Source organism: Pantherophis guttatus, chromosome 2 (genome assembly GCF_059756535.1).
Source record: "Pantherophis guttatus breed Tessera chromosome 2, ASM5975653v1, whole genome shotgun sequence".
NCBI lineage: Eukaryota > Metazoa > Chordata > Lepidosauria > Squamata > Colubridae > Pantherophis > Pantherophis guttatus.
This window is the reverse complement of record NC_142064.1, coordinates 86,377,600-86,395,218: the sequence shown is the minus strand read 5'-3', so window position 1 is coordinate 86,395,218 and position 17,619 is coordinate 86,377,600. Positions and strand designations below refer to the sequence as shown.

Below are 17,619 nucleotides of genomic sequence, written 5' to 3'. Positions count from 1 at the left end.
AATTGTGGTCTTAAGTCGAGGACTACCTGTACTGGTGTAACGGCCATATATTTCAAATTCAGATCATATATTATCCCTGAACTTGAAAACACACAGGTAATCAAAGCCAGATCTAGATCCAATACCTTCATGGAGAGCTCTGCGCGCTAAAGCTTCAAACTCTGCAAAACTGTGGAGCAAGTAGCAGTGTTCCTCCTTTGGATGAGAAGCCATGTCATTCAGCTCTCTGATATTGCCTTGCCATATCCCAAATGTGAAGATTTCTACTCCAAATTCACGCAAGGATGCTGCAATGGGACGAGGATCCCCTCCATTGGAATATCCATCCGTAATCAAAAATATTACTTTGGTAGCATTTACGCGGGAATGAACCAATATTTGCTAGAAAAAGGGGGGGGGGAAAGAGGGGGGAGGGAAAAAATCAAGCAGAACTATCAAGGTGGTGATCTGCTCACAGGTTCTTCTACCAACATTCGCTGTTTTCTTATACAATTTAGTTTTTTGAAGGACTACTGTAAGATCAACATTTCTGTATGAGACAGGGTATATAATACAGAATGGAATAATGCTTTTTGGATATTGGTGAAAGCTTTTTTCTGCCACCCCTGGTGGTGGTCTACTCCTTTCCCTTTTCTGATCACACCACAGCGAGGCAACAATACAGAAATTATTTGACACTGACTTTGTCTGGAATGTTTTTTTTTTTCAGTTTCCCACTACAGTTTATACATTTCTGGTGATTACCCATTTAAGCTAAATATATTCAAATGATTTAACCTTTAAAGACCAAGTTATGCATATTTCAAGTTACAGCAAGCTTTTAAAAATTATTTCTAAAGGAAAATATTATCCTATTTTCTTTACTAGCATAATTAATTTCATCACTTCCACTGCTTTTCCTGGAAGGCTCTTGTGACTTGTCATTTGAACCCATGGGGGTGGCGGGTAACTAAAATGGCAGTGATATGGGGCAAACAGGCAGGTGGGGAGAATTGGAGGCAGTCTCTTGCCTTGGGGCTGGGAAGGGACCAAGCTGGGAATGGCTTGAATTAGGGTAGGTCCTTGCTTAACAGTCATATAGGACTCCCAATGACAGCAACAGGGACTAGCCAAATTGCTATCATTTAAGCACAGTGGTCATGTGATATTTCATTTAACAACTATTTCGTTTAGCAATGGAGTTGCTACTTCCATTGCTAAATGATCATTAAGAGAGGCCTACCTATACAGTTCATTTGTTTTGGATCCATATTGAAATGGATAGCCAGCTATATAAATTTGAATAATAAAGTAAAATAAATAAATTACCGAAGAAACTTTTCTTCTTTTCTTTTCCAAATTATTTCTATATCCAAACTCTTTCTGTCACCTCAGATTTTTTTTTGTCCTACTGCTGTTTCTTAAGAACAAAAGGCTTTTTTTTTTTCTGTAGAAATCATACAGAATTACATATTACTTCATTTTTCATTTGATTTAAGTTTTAGGTTAGGCAAATAAGTTTTGGATATTGGGTAAATATGTGTTTTACTAAATTTAATTTGATCTAAATAAAAACTAAAAACTGTAACCCATCAAACTACTCCTGTTTTTAAAAAAGAATAAATTTAAACATGTAGCAATGCTTAACAATTGTGAAGTTTTGAAGTTAAACATGTCTGAACCAGTTTTGTGCTTATTCAATAATTTATATATATACATCTCTCTCTCTCTTTTAAGAGATTTATTGGAAGTTTTAGTAGGTATGAGCAGAGATATTTTGGAGAAGATACTTCATGTTAAACATGATTGCCAAAATCTACACATATGAAGAATTGAGAAAGAGCTTCAAAATGCTTGAGGCCTCTTCAAACATGGAATAAAATGTAGTTTGCCTTTTTTAAAAAAACAGCAACCATTTCATGTGTATTAGGATTTATCTAAAGCTTTCATTGGTTTGTAATCTCAAAATGTTAGGAAACTGTGCTTTCAGTTATAACAGCCATAGCTATAGGAGGTTTTGAGGGGTGTAAGGGGATTTGGCATTGTGTCTGTAGTCATAATTTAGTCATCCTAAATTGTAACTGCAAAATAAAGAGACAGATATTATAATTATTTAAACATATTTGATGGGTATTCGCTCATACAGAATGCTGTATTTACCAGATAAGTTTTCAAATAGATCAAGAAGTAGTTTTCATGCCATTCAAATTGGTCAGAGATAGTCTTAGGAGAGGGGGCTTTCCTGAAATAACTCTGTTAGTGTATAAAGTATTTAGTTATTAAATAAGTATGCATCCACACACTTCTTGACTGTCAGTATACTTACTGACATTGTTGGTGGGATGCAGGAAATTACTTAGGGGCATAGTATGAAGGCCCCCTTTAATTTTACCTATCCCCCACCCCCCAAATGCTGTTTTCTTCAAAAATAGTTGAACAACATTTTTTGTAACTTGTAGTGTCTGCTTCTTTCATGGTACTGCAAATTGTAGGAAGTAAACAATTTAGGAAAGGATCTCTTCATAGGCAAGGCCATGGTGGAGAGCAGTGGTGGGTTTCAATATTTTTTACTACCGGTTCTGTGGGCGTGGCTTGGTGGGCATGGCATGACTTGGTGGGCGTGGCTCGTGGACATGGCAGGGGAAGGATACTGTAAAATCTCCATTCCCATCCCACTCCAGGGGAAGATTACTACAAAATCCACATTTCCTCCCTATCACCTGGGACTTGGGAGGCAGAGAATAGATGGGGGCGGGGCCAGTCAGAATTTTTACTACTGGTTCTCTGAACTACTCAAAATTTCCGCTACCGGTTCTCCAGAACTGGTCAGAACCTGCTGAAACCCACCTCTGGTGGAGAGAAGAGTAAAGGAAATAAGATCATGGAAATGTGCAAGAATCTTAGAAAATAGAAAGTAAGAACAAATATCTGAAGAAAGACATCACACACTGAGTACATTTTTGCACAGTAGAATTATTGCAAGGGCAAAAAGCCTGATCTATGACATGAGCAGGTGATATAAAGCAAGTTAGAGTAATCAAAATCATAGGGGATCATGCATGAGCCAGAGGACACATTCACGTGGTTTAGTATGCTAAAATGTTTTAGGTTTGTATTCTCTAGCTAGTAAAGGTAGAAACTATAATCATAAAATAACCCTATATAAACTCTAAAGCAAATAATATGCTCAGCTGTAGGGAATAGATAGGATATATGATACAAGGAATTTATAATAAACTATGAACCTGGTTGAGTATATCATCTAAAAGTGTCCATCAACAAAGGACAGAAAGGACTAGAAAATGAGCAATTTATCGCATGAATAAATTATTACCTATCAAGCACATAAGAAAGGGTTTATTGAGAATGATTATTCTGAAGAAAAGAAAAACATGTCCACAATAAAAAAAAACCATGTATGCTTACAGTATTCTGGCTAAGAGACACTTTATTAAATATATATTACACTGAACCAAGTGGGGAAAATATATTTTTGTGGCTGGCTGTTTCCAATGTGATATTAACATATGAACATATTTTAAAAAAATGATTACCACAGTTTTATAAATAAATCAAGCAAATAATTCCTATGAATTTTTGTTCATTTTGTTCAGTTCATTATATCCTCTTTGGCCTAAGGCTTTCAGTCCTATGGAAGATAAAGAGAGTTGCAAACTAGAAAAAAGATATGAATACTAGTATTGTTATTATGGCTGTTGATCAATATTCTGTTTGTTGAACAATCCTGCTGACTACAGCTCTCAGCAAGCCAATAAAAAAAATTGCTGGGTGTATATACACATATTTATAGATAAGCATGTTTACAGGTACTCATATAAACAGTGAGGTGGAGGGGCTTCAGTAAGGATTTTAACTGGAGTTGACCATTTACACTGATAAATTAGGGAATCTTGTCACTGCGAAAAAATTATGGGCATTTGTACTTTTTTCTTTATTTGATTTTCCTTTTCGGTTGGACCATCTTAAATTTACAGTTCTATTTCTTTCTGAAGAATAAGGTACTTAAAATGCTGAAGCAATGTTTAAAATTTCCTTCAAAATTCTTCTTAGACAGTCATCTCTTTTACAATTAATTAACCGTGCAATTAAGTTCCTCTATCATCATGTAATTGATTAACCTGTCAGGACAAAGTCTATTTTTTCAGTAAATATTTCTCTTAACCCAAAGTGGAAAAACTGAAATATTTTCCTTTCTAATGCCACTTAAAAAGATAACTAATTGCAGTTGTCTTTAGCTGGACCACTAAGCAATAATAAAATCAGGGCCTTTGTTTCTTTTATTGTAGAATGTAATTATACTTTCCAGGAAGGAAGTGCTAAAATAACTCAGGGGCTCTCCTTGGCCTCTAAAGACAAATTTCTTAAAAAGCAAAAACCAATCAATCTACAAATTAAAGTTGGATTTAGAACAAGGGTGGATAACTGATCATAGTGATATCATAAATCACAATTCTGCAGCAAATGTATATATTTAATTAGTAATCAATTATCTTAGCCACTTTGTGTTTCCTGACAAATTTTGGCTAAGGTCATTCACATATCCAAATAACATTATCCTTTCTTTCATCTTGTGTGTAAATTTTAACTAAAAGAGCACTGCTCTGTGAACTTCTTTCTTCTCTACTGAAGTATTTATAATACTTACATGACTTCTAGAGCTGTGCATGCTTTGAACATTCTTTGGAAGAGATGGTTCTTTATAACCTGGGTGACTGAGAAAAAAGCAGCTGCTTTACATGAGTCAACTCATTAAAGGAGCTTTGGCTTTAAAGAGTCACATAAAAAGCAAGTGCATTTTTCTCAGGAATCTGTACAAGACTGAAGCTGTAATCTGGCCTGCAAAAAATAATCAGTCTTATTTGGCTTGAAAAACAATGGAATCTTTCCCATCAAAAAGATAAATGTAGTTTGAGCTTGAAAATAGAAGACAATGGTGCAATTTTTCATAGGAAGAAAATAAAGATGATTATTAAAATATAAATTCCTGTATTTCCTCAGTAATTTTAGTATAATAATAGTATTATTTGGTCAGTAAAGATAGCAAACTTTGCAAAACAGCTGTATTATCTTAATTATTGCAATATGCTATTAATGTTACACCTCTATACAAACTGAGCACATTGGTATGTTATGATAAACAAAGTTACTTTTTAATTGGGATCCTTGGCTTCTTCCTCTCCTCATAAAACTGAGTCAAAACCTAATTTGAAAATAATACTACATTAGTTTGGTTTTGTTCTGCAAGTCCCTCTGCCATGAGAAAGCAAGCAGCACGCTTGCTCTTTCCTTATGCCTAAAACAAGACAATCTATATATAACACCATTACAAAAACAAATAATTTCTATTATCGTATTTTCCAGGTCTACATATTTCTTTTAATTTGTCATTATCCAACCTACAAAATTCTGCACAGCCAGAACTGATTTCTGAAAAAGCCTTCTTCTGTGTTCTATCCTGCATAGATGGCATCCTCCCATAAAGTATGAATAATTTTAAAATTAGTTCTCTATTATCTTCTTTCCTGGATTAGTATATATAAAAGATTATGTGTGTGTGTGTGTGTGTGTGCACGCGTATATGTATATGTATGTATGTATATATGTGTATATATATCTTTTTGAATTTGTTCATGGAACATATTTGTTTCATAATCAATTTCCCCTTCAGGATCAAGGACTACCTGTATCCATCATTTGACTCTGAGTCTAGTTCAAACACTGAATTTCAGACCTTAATTTACAGATTCGTTTTTGCTATTTAATTTCTTTATTTTTTATGCCTGGCATATGAGGTCAACACACAGACCCTGTCATTTAAATAAGAATGGTCAACCAGCATCTATATCTATAGTCCTCTAAAAGTTGCTGAATTCCCATAATTTCTCACAACTGATTGTGTTAGCTAAGCTGATGGAAGCTAAATATCTGTAGGACAATATATGGTTTATCCTGCCAAAGACAATACAGTATGCAAAGCACTTCAGAATGCATTGACCATATACAAAGCAGTTCAGCACTTGGCAGTGAAGAAGGAGGTACTCAAAACCTCTTGACAACTTTTTTTTCTTTTAAAGTCTTTGTAACCACTTTATACCCCCCAGTATCCCTTCTATATCCATATGTATTTCACTCATATTGGTGTGAAACTTGATGGAAGAAACATTTGGGAAAAACATTTCTCTGTGAAGAACAGCTGTGATGGAATGGATGAGACATCCTGTTACATTATGCTGTGGAGAAAATAAATGCAGTTATGTGGTTTGGCTCTGAATATATGAAATTAGGGTCAAATTTTATATTTGTGGGATATCTGAGATCAGAACTTCCAGGATAATTCTCTGGGACTAAAAACATATGTGAGAAGTTTGATTTAGATTAGGGCTTTTTCCATGAATGTTGGGAGAAAGAGGTGTTTTTCCTTACTAGTTTTTGATAATATAAACTGACCTGTCCCTCAAACGTCATTAATAGTCAACCAGAAAAAAAATATGGATATCTCTGTTGTATGTTTTTTCAGCAGAGCATCTGCGATGAAATAGAGATCCATGACAATTTATTTGATAATATGCTTATTAGTTTCTAAACAGTCATTGTATTTGCTTTTTTTGCTTCCATACTTAATAGTATACAGGAGATTCTGATTAGGGAAGATGAGTGGAGAAAGTATTTATTACATTGTCTCTTCTTGTATGATAGGAATTCTGTATGACATCATTAAAAATCACCCAATCCACCATCATTTTTTTTCATTAAAAAAGAAAAGACACTGAAAAACCACGAACTGCCAATGTCACAGCTTGTTCTACTCAAGTTCTCCTGGAAAAACACTATATTCTTACAAATGTAAAAATGTATAGAAATTTTGTACTATCTGGGATGACCCATTCAATCCCTTAATGGTGCTGCTGTCAGGAAGCCACATGGGGACACTTGGCCATCTTTACCCATCTCACAAGGGTCTCTAAAGATGGACTTTTCTGACCTAATTTTCCAAAATATATTACACATTCAAGTTGCAAATAAATATGGTATCCTAGAATGACCATTTTCTTCAAGCTGGTACCCTCTAGTTTAAGAGTACACTGTCAGAATCCCCAAGTATTGATCATGCTGCGTGGAAATTTACTGAGTCTATCAAGCATGGAAAAAGCAGCTATAGAAAGTTCATGCTTGGTGTATGCCCTGCACAGCTTTTTTGAGCAAAAAGCATTCAGAAGTGGCAGCCAAAATTGTGTTAGGGAAGCCCACGCCATTTTTTCAAACTATTTAATTAGCAAGAACCAGACAGTCGCATGGAAAATGTTAATTTGCAGTTTTAGTTATTATGTCAAGCTGACTCGACCAAGGCCACAAAAGGAGTACAGGTAGTTCTCGGCTTACAACAATTCATTTAGTGACCGTTCAAAGTTACAACATCACTAAAAAAGTGACTTATGACCATTTTTCACACTTATGACCATTGCAGCATTCCCCACAGTCATGTGATCAAAATTTGGATGCTGGGCAACTGCTTCACACTTGCAGTGTCCCTGGATCATTTGATCACCTTTTGCAACTTCCTATGACATGCAAAGTCAATGGGGAAGCCTGATTCACTTAACAACCCTGTTACTAACTTAACAACTGCAGTGATTCACTTAACAACTGTAGCAAGGAAGGTCGTAAAATGGGGGCAAAATGCACTTGACAACTGTCTCACTTAGCAACAGAAAATCTGGCCTCAATTGTGGTCCTAGTAGAGGACTACCTGTAATCAGAACTTGGCAGTGACTGGAACCCAAGTCTCCGTGGGTTCTAGTCCAGCCCCGGAACAGGTCACTAACGCACGCCTGAATAAACTGCGAGTTTTTATCCGGAGTTGGTAAATTAATTCCACATTAACCCCAACCAACTTACCGCGGCTTGCTGGAAAGCCCCCTTGGTGTAGGTGCCGCCCCCTCGGTAGCCGATGGCCGGGATTTCGCGGCTGAGTAGGGCGCACTTGTGCTGCCGCTGCTGCGGCCGAGTGGGAGGCGAGATGTAGTCCACGCGTGGCACCACGTTGTTCTTGGAGGAGAAGGTCACGATGGCCACCCGCGTGGCCGTGGGCACGACCGGGAAGTCGGAGAGCAGCTTCTTGACGAAGCGCAGCTCGCTGAGAAAGTTCGCCTGGCCCACGCTCGACGACTCGTCCACCAAGAAGACCAGCTCCAAGCGGTCGCTCTTCTCCCGCAGCTGCCTCACCTGCCGCTTGAAAGCCCGCCCGAGTTTCTCCACTTTGTTGCTCGTCGCCGCCGCCCCGGGCGACTCCGGCAACAACGTCCCGGAGGCGGCCGGCTTGAATGGAGCCGAGAGCGCCGCTAGAGAACTCAAGTTGAAGGGGCGATACAGGCTGCGGGGCTGCACGGGCGCCCACGCCAGAGCCCCGCCGACCCACAAGCACAGCCCCGCGAGCCACATCCCTCCGGGGGCTCGTCCACCCATCTACGATTAAGTCTTTTTTTTTTCCCCCCCACGAGTTTGCTCCCTCCTCTCACGCCCGGCCCGGCCTTTTTTTTTTTTCCTCCCCCGACGGCTGAGTTTAAGTCTCCCACTCGCTTCACCGCGGCGCGCACGTGGCGAGGGCTGCGCGCGTTTGTCTCGGTTTGGCGCGTCCCTGCTAAAAAAAATATTCTCCTTTCGCCGCCGCCGCCGCCCCCTCGGCAAGCCCTTCCCCGCAGCGCTCAAAAGGCAAAAAAAAGGGAGATACGAGTGTCTCTGCCCTCCCTTCCCTCCGCTTCTTCTTCCCCCGTCCTCTTCCTCGCTCTGCCGAAGTTTGTTGCTGCCTGAGATTCCTTGTCACCAGAGCCCCGCCGGTGTCTGCCAGGCTGTCAACATTCCCAACGCAAACACATCGGCACCGAGGCTTAAGCTCTGATTGATCCCATATGTCTGGCAGACAGCACCGGACGGAGAAAAGGGAGGGGACGCGAGAAAGGGGAGGGGGGGGGAGGGTGGAGAAGGCCCGCGACTCGATGGATGGATCCAGATACCAGGAGGGCCACGGTAATTGGAAACACTTTGTGCAACAATAACGCGCTGCCTGCGGGAGACGCGGGGTGGGGTGGCGGGCGTGCTTGGATGAGGGAAAAGTGGGGTGGGAGGGGGGTGAGAATTGTTTTCGGGAATCCTCGGTTGCTTCCCCGACGTCTCTTTATTGTAAGGGAGCCGAAGAATGGAATGTTACTTTCTTATCTGCACCGAGGGGAATACCAGGTCAATTCAGTACTTCACTCGAGACTTTTTAACAGCCCAGCATTTCAGGATATTTTTCTTCTCTTACCTGACTTAGAAGGCTTATCTGCACATGGGCAATTCATTCTTGGTACATTAGCCAGAACCTGCCACAGGAAAAGAAAAATGGACAAAGTACGTCCCTCCCTATTTGCTGCTGTCTCCTCTTCCAACTTTCTAGCTCTGGAACCTGTACTGACAAAAGAGATCACAGTACAGGTAGTCCTTGACTTAACAACAGTTCGTTTAGTGACCGTTCAAAGTGACAACAGCACTGGAAAAAAAAAAAGCGATGAAAGACCATTTTTCACACTTATGACCGCCGTAACATGCACATGGTCATGTGATTTACATTCGGATGCTTGGCAACTGGTTCGTATTTTATGATGGTTGCAGTGTCCCAGGGTGATGTGATCATCTTTTGCGACCTTCTGACAAGCAAAGTCAATGGGGAAGCCAGATTTACTTAACAACCATGTTACTAAACAGCTGCAGGTTTCAATGGCCAGGGCCCCTTCCCATAGTTATGTGACTGCATTTTGGGCTCTTGGTAACCGGCCTGCATTTATGACGGTTTGTAGTCTCCTATAGTCGTGTGACTTCAATTTATGACTTTTTCCCAGAAACTATCATTTACTTTTGGTTTTCGGCAAACAATGTCGTATATTGAACACTGGATTTGCTTAACAACTGTGGTGTTCGCTAAATAACTGCAACAAAAAAGATCATACAATCTGGTGGGTCATGTACTATCCCACTTAACAATTGCTACAATTTATGAACAAAATTTCAGTTATAAATGGAGGACTACCTGTAGTACCATACTGCACATTTAAAGATTTGGGAAGTTAGTTCACCAACTTCCATAAGCAAGCAGTGCTATCTACGTCTCCTCAAGTGGGCTCTCCTGGAAGAGTGCATAATAAAATATAACGTTTGCTGCCCTCAATGCTAATCCATGTCCTGTTTCTTCAGAATCATTGCTGAAGGTGACTGATTTTTCCCATTCAGCACATCACTAGTCAGTGGTAAAATATCTGCCAGTCTGGACATTGTGGCAGGAATACATGGATGGATCTCACTTCAGGATTCTGCCTCTGCCTGTATTCTCTCTAGGCTGATTTTTCTTGCTTTCTTCTGGTTCCCACTTGAGCACTTTCAGGAACGTTGGCGGGGCGGAGTCAAGATGACAGCTACAACCATGCAGTCAAGGCCTGCTACATTTTTTACAAGTATCAATGTGCATAAAATGGCTGGAGCTTCAGTTGCATACCTATGGCTGCCATCTTGACTTTCTTAATGCACGTAAAAATGATTGGGGGTTTGATTACATGATTGTTGCCACCATTTTGATGAGCCATGGTGGCGCAGTGGTTAAGAGTGCAGTACTGCAGGCTACTTCTGCGGACTGCTGGCTTCTTGCAATTTGGCAGTTCAAATCTCACCAGACTCAAGGTTGACTCAGCTTTCCATCCTTCCAAGGTGGATAAAATGAGGATCCAAATTGTTGGAGGCAATATGCTGACTGTAAAGTGCTTAGAGAGGGCTGTAAAAGTACTGTGAAGCAGTATATAAGTGTAAGTGCTATTGCTATTTTGGCTTTTTTAACCCCTGTGGGACACCTCTGGGCTCTTCCTCCATTAACACAGAAGTGAAATAAATAAAGATAAGGAAAAAGAGCAGGGTAGAAATATCCCAGAGGGAAGGGAGATATTGTAGATCTGGCTAATTGAATTTCACAAGCTGGATAGGTGGTGGGTGCAAATGAAACTGACAAATACATAGAAAGTGATATGACTCTTTTTCTTCCCCAAATGCAATTGTGGAAATCTGCTGTGCTCTGTCTCTGTCCCTACCTTGTTAGAGAGAGAGAAGCTGATGTCAGAAGAGAGAGGAAAGGAGGTGATGGATATGAAAGGAATTCAATAAATAAAGTGCCAAGGGAAAAGGGAGAGACGGAGGAAAACGGCTCACTACCTCAAGATAATGGGTGAGAAAGCCTTGCAGATTTAACACAATGTAAAGCTGTTTGGGAACAATATCAGATTCAGGGGGGGAAAGACTACCCATGTACATGTATTTTGGTACACAAAATGATGGCATAAGGCTGTTTAACTCCTGGGCTGGAGAAAAATTGAAGCCAGCGTTGTGTGATCAAGAGATTGTCAGTACGTGACATAAGCTGCAACTGAGGAGTAGGCCTCATAACCTGTATCTTTTCAGTCCTTTCTCCTACCTTAACTAGTTTGCTTGTATTTAGGATGCAATTCAATGCTGCTATCATTTGTGAAATATCTTGGTTGTTTTGGAATTATAAGATGACTGTATGACAATATATACCTTGAAATGTTCACATTAAATAGCCTGTAACTCTCCAGAAATTACTGATTTCCAACATAACTAACCTTTTTTTCAAACTTTGCTAGAAATATTTGCAGTAAAATGCATCCAAAAAACACATATCCAACACAGACTATTTTTCAGTTTAATAATAAAACCACAGATCTAGCATACCTGTAGAAGTTTAAATATTGTAAGACAGCCCCCCCTCCCTCTTCCTAGTGTGAATAGCGTGAACTATTCATGAACAGAAATGAGATCAGTTTACCTTCCAGGATTTGCAAAGAGGAAATAGAGATTCCATTACATTAGAAGAGGCTGGTGAAATTTATCTTTCCTTTTTTAAAACCCACACAAACACACACATTCCCACTGTGGTTTGTAACTCTTTGGTTGTAAATTCTTTCCAGAAAATGCTCACCTGATCACAAAGATCGCCATGCAGCTTTGAATGGCCAGGTGATCATTCTCGGAGAAAAAAATGTGAGGTGAAGAAAATTCTTAGATCAATAAAAATGAGCCAGCAGACATTTAAAAAAAAAATTAAAGCAAGAATGAAGCAAGCTCCCATTCTTAATTCTTTTTACAGAAATGCTCTACATGAAATGGAAGGGGAATGTTCCCGTTGCAGATAGTGAAAAGTTTGCAAACACAAAGGATAGAATTTAGTCTAACTTTAATGGCAGGTTACACCCCACTCCTCCCCCCCCCCCCCAGAAAAAAGTATACTGCAATGACAACTCAAAGATACAACTGTATGGATTTCTGAAATACTGTAATTTGGACTCAACTTCACTATACTTTTCTTTAACATCTATTCATTTACGGTAGTTGCGCAATAGAGTGGCTAATCAATTGGACCATTTATTAGTCAGTTAAAATATATGGCCTACCACACCATTAAACAGTTCTGCAGATTATAGCTCCATGCTTCACAGTTACTTACTGTCAGTTCATGACAAGCTAATGCTGAACATCAACTAACTATGAAAGTACAATTTATTTAAATCTTAGCAACTTCCCTGTATGTGTGAAGTTGGACATCTAAGAAGCAATTATATATTAATCCTCCTCATACTGAGATTAATGAATATTCACGTTTGCTAAATGACAGAATTCTCATCTTGCTGATCCTACCATCATTCAGCTCTTCGTAGTTAAACCAGTAGTATTCAATGTCAAAAAGCTGATAGCTCAGCAAGCCACATGATAAAATAAGATTTATATATATACATACTATTAGTTGGAGAACATGCTGTTTTTGAAATAAGACTGAATTGTAAAATAGGGTGTATGATTCTGAAGGAAGTAAGAATGAGGCATTCCATTAAGACCGACCTAGTGTGTATCACAAGAAAATGGCTGTGAAATTAAGAATTTAACATCAGAACTGAATTACTGGTGTGTTTTGTGAAAAATAGGAACTATGGTCAGTTTTGTTTTCTGTGAAAATATGATCACCTTTATTTCAAATAAATTATATTTGTAATTAGTGTCCATGCAATATCATTGTACACCTAATACTCAAAATACCTAAGAAAGGGAGTATTTCAGAGGTGGTATTCAGCTGGTTTGCACCGGTTTGTGCGAACCGTTGGTGGAAATTTGGCCAAGGTCTCCGAACCGGTAACGATGGCCGGCTGGCCATGCCCCTGAACCGGTCCCCCCCCAGTTGCCGCTGCTGGAAAGTATCTCTGGTACTTTTCGGCAGCCTGCAGCCAGCCACCACCTCTTTGAGAGCTGCTTGTGGTTGTGGCGGCTGGCCACAGGCTGCTGAAAAATACCGGAGCTGCTGCCATCGCCGCCATGTTCTTTGCACACACACATCCCATTGCCTTGCAAGTCAGTGGCTTCTTTGCCAGCCATTTTCCAGCAGCGGCAGCTGACTGGGGGCCGCCGAAAACTCCAGTCAGCTTCCCTTCCAGACTCTGGACCAGTCGCTGCGGAAGGTAAGCAGCTCGAACAAAGAGGCAGTGGTGGGGGAGGTAGCGGGGCTAGGGCTGGGGCCGCTAAAGGAGGGGAAACGGGGGTGACTGGCGAAGGGAGGGCAGGAGGAGATAGGTGGAAATTCCAAAAATTTTCCTATCTTGTAGGCGTGGCTAGGTGGGGGGGTCATTTGACTGAGTGGGGCTGGTGTGAGCGATGTCAAGTTGGCCATGCCCACTCAGTCACATGCCCCCCACTTAGCCACGCCCACCGAACCGGTAGCAAAAATTTTTGAAACCCACCACTGGATTATTTCACTTAAAGGGCATAGAGAATGCCAAAGGAGATTGAATCATCTCTGAATTCTTTTTGAAGAGGCTACATCTCCCATTTCCTGACCTCTGATTGGGTTGGGTGGCAGTTTTTTTCTCCTCAATATGACCTTTCTGTTCTTCAAGCAGGAGCATCAAATAAAGATCAGACAGAAACACACATATTTTTACTGCCAACTATATACAGGTAGTCCTCGACTTATAACAGTTCATTTAGTGACCGTTTGAAGTTACAACGGCATTGTAAAGAGTGACTTATGTCCGTTTTCATACTTAACCATTGTAGAATCCCCATGGTCATGTGATCAAAATTCAGACACTTGGCAACTGACTCATATCTATGATGTTTGCAATGTCCTAGGGTCATGTGATCACCTTTTGTGACCATCTGACAAAGTCAGTGGGGAAGCCAGATTCACTTAACAACCAAATTACTAACTGAACAACTGCAGTGATTCACTTAACAACTGTAGCAAGGAAGGTCATAAAATGGGGGCAAAATGCATTTGACAACTGTCTCACTTAGCACCAGAAAATCTGGCCTCAATTGTGGTCCTAGTAGAGGACTACCTGTAATCAGAACTTGCCAGTGATTGGAACCCAAGTCTCCGTGGTTCCAATCCAGCACTGGAACAGGTCTTTAATGCACTCCTGAATAAATTCACTTGACAACCATGGCTAGAAAGGTCATAAAATAAGACAAAACTCACTTAACAAACGTTTCACTTAGTAATAGAAATTTTGGACTCAGTTTTTCCAGCCTTTTAAATTCTGGGAAGAAATGCCTGGTAGGAGAAGAAAAATGATATGACAAAGTTATTTATAACTAAAATCCACTAAACCACACCTCTAAATAAAAGAGCCTTAATATTTTGTTTTCTGACTAAGTTGCATAATACATCTGCCTATTGCCATGCTCCTGAATTCATAATGTTAGATCTTCTTGCGTGTATTGGCTGCTATAATTCAGATATTGTGAAATCATAGAAATCCTTCAATTGAAAGTAATCTTAAAACTACATCTGAGTTTACTTGCTTGGAATCAACTTTTAGTAGAGTTAATGGGACTTGCGCCAGTTGTAAATATTTATGACTGAAACATAAGAGAACAGCATTAATCTTGGCTGCATTTCAGAGCTTGACAGGTTGTAAGCATGCATTCCTATATTAATACCAGATATCTGAGATGTAATGCTGAGCCAGTACTTCCTGTAGACCTAGGATAATCTGAGAAGCTTCAGACCATAAGAGACTTGAAATATGGCTTCTTAGCAGAACTACTTTTTATCATGGAATGGGAAGGTTCCTAATATGAATCTTTTAGTGTATTGTCTACCTCAAAATGGGTGCTTTCCAGGTGCAAGAACCCACCCCAGTTCAGGTCCAACATTTTGACAACTATTATAGCAAATTACATAATACACCTGGTGTCCATGTTGGCCTTTATTAAACTTGATTGGGATGGACACACAAAGCTTGTATCTTTTTTTTGAGGCTAGGACTTCAACAGAACCTATGTGCCAATACTTTTTTTAAAAATTTAAAGTAATTAAACAAGTGATTGAATTAACCAAAGGCAATCATTCAGATCTTTATGTTGAGAGGTGCAGCAGCTTTGCCTCCAAAGTTAATCCTTGACTGAAAAGGACCTGGAATTTCAGTCACTAAGCGATAAGGTCAGTGGTGGAATTCAATTTTTTTTACTACCGGTTCTGTGGGCGTGGCTTGGTGGGCGTGGCTTGGGTGTGGCAGGGAAAGGATACTGCAAAATCTCCATTCCTACCCCACTCCAGGGTAAGGATACTGCAAAATCTCCATTCCCACCCCACTCCAGGGGAAGGATACTGCAAAATCCCCATTCCCACTCCACTCTGGGGCCAACCAGAGGTGATATTTGCCAGTTCTCCAAACTACTCAAAATTTCCGTTACTGGTTTTCCAGAACCTGTTGAATTTCACCCCTGGATATGGTCATTAAGCAAATTATCATGTAACCAGAACCGATTTTACAATAGTTTTTATCACAGTTCTTCAGTGAATCATGCAGTTGTTAAGTGAATCTAGCTTTCTCCATTGACTTTGCTTCTTGGAAGACAGCTGGGAAAGCTGCAAGATGCTGCAACTACTGTAAATGGATCTGTAAAAGCATCCAAATTGTGATTACATGATCACAATGGTGGTACAATGATTGGTAATTTTGAGGACAGGTCATAAATCACTTATTCTGAAGCTGCTGTAACTTTGAACCATTTTAAATGAATGGTCCTTAACCAAGGACTACCTGTACCTTAAATGGAGCTTGGTTAAAAAGACAACCTTGGATCCGTTAATAACAGCCGAGAGATATATACGGCATAATTTCTATAAAGAGCTTGTAATTTGCTTCCAAAATTTTAGAATTCTCAAGGGTTGCTTTTCATAACTTCATCTTTAGCATTCAGGTTTTGTATTGTCAATATGTGCTTGCAGAGAGAGTTTACCATGATCCTGAAACATACAGTTGTACAGGAAAAAAATGTAAACATATTGACCAATATGGATCCAGACTATTTGTAAAACATCTTGGCCTTTTGAAAACAGGATGATTGCTGCTACTCTGAAATCTCTGCTATCCTTATTGTCAGATAAATAATATTGCAAGAGAAATTTGAAGAGGAAAGCACAAGGAATGAATTTGGAGATCCATTCTCAATGAATATTTCCATCAATCATTCCATAGCTGCAGGGAAAGCAACAAACCACTTGTAAATAGACAGAGAGCAAACCCATAGACAGAGAGCAAACCCCACTCCCTTGTAGCATTGATACCTAGTTGGGTAATGAAACATTTGCAAGAAAACAACCCAGTTCAGAGAACACTAAGGAGCCCACAGTTCAATCCTGAGCTACAAATATTCTCTTCTATATGTTCCTAACCATTTATCATTTTTCCTGTTGTTCTGTATCAGGGCTGTCAAACTCCTGGCCTGTGGGCCAGATGCATCATGTGCTGGCCATGCCCACGCCCAGTTCAGTGAAGGGGGGGGAAAGTTCTGATACGTCACGTGATGCTGCCATGACAATGTGAGTTTGACACCCCTGTTCTATATGAACAGTGGTACAATTCTGGTATCAAGTGTGATTTGAATAGAATAGAATAACAGTTGGAAGGGACCTTGTAATGTAGAACTTCTAGTCCAACCCCCTGCTCAGGCTGGAAACCCGGCCTATACCATTTCAGATAAATGGTTGTCTGAAATTTGTATTTCCAAACTAATGAATTCTTCATTGCATTTGTTGAGATTAAAAAAAGGGAAGGCTAATGCATACAAAAACAGCCATTCAGAAATGTCCTATAAGATTTACCAGGGACATGATCCATCCTACTATGCATCAAAAACTGCTTTTTTGTTAGTAATCTTTTGTTGACTCAATGTGTTTTACAAGTTGAGTCTGTGCGATCAGTGTTGGTTAGACAGATATAACCAAAATGGTCATAAAAATTATAATCATAGCCTGTAACTTTAACTGCAATGATTTATTAGAGGTTGGTTGCTTTAAAATAGATTGTTATTTGGCGGTTTCAGCAGAATAGTAGTATGAATGAGTATGCCAAGTCAATATATTTTGTTTATTTTAATGTTATTTATATACTTTTTGTTCCATTTTCTCATTTTTCAAAACAGTCTCTCTACAGAGACAGAGATATATAATGCAATGTGACTAAGGATTCTCCTTGATGTGATTATGGGGGATCTTATAATAAATGCCTTCCAATTAAAAAAAAAATA

The 17,619-nt window shown here is 39.6% G+C and overlaps 1 protein-coding gene across 2 annotated transcripts in view; it reads right to left on the bottom strand.

Moving 5' to 3' along the window:
• SVEP1 (sushi, von Willebrand factor type A, EGF and pentraxin domain containing 1) overlaps positions 1-9,054 on the bottom strand; it is a 130,436-nt gene extending 121,382 nt beyond the window's left edge. For both annotated transcript variants that reach the window (XM_087886352.1, XM_034410569.2), the window contains exons 1-2: positions 7,897-9,054; positions 126-381 (exon numbers count right to left, since the gene is read on the bottom strand). In XM_087886352.1, coding sequence (XP_087742478.1) covers positions 126-381; positions 7,897-8,463 — 823 coding nt within the window. In that variant the 5' untranslated portion in view covers positions 8,464-9,054. The remainder of the gene's footprint in view (positions 1-125; positions 382-7,896) is intronic.
• Positions 9,055-17,619: the final 8,565 nt, after the last annotated feature.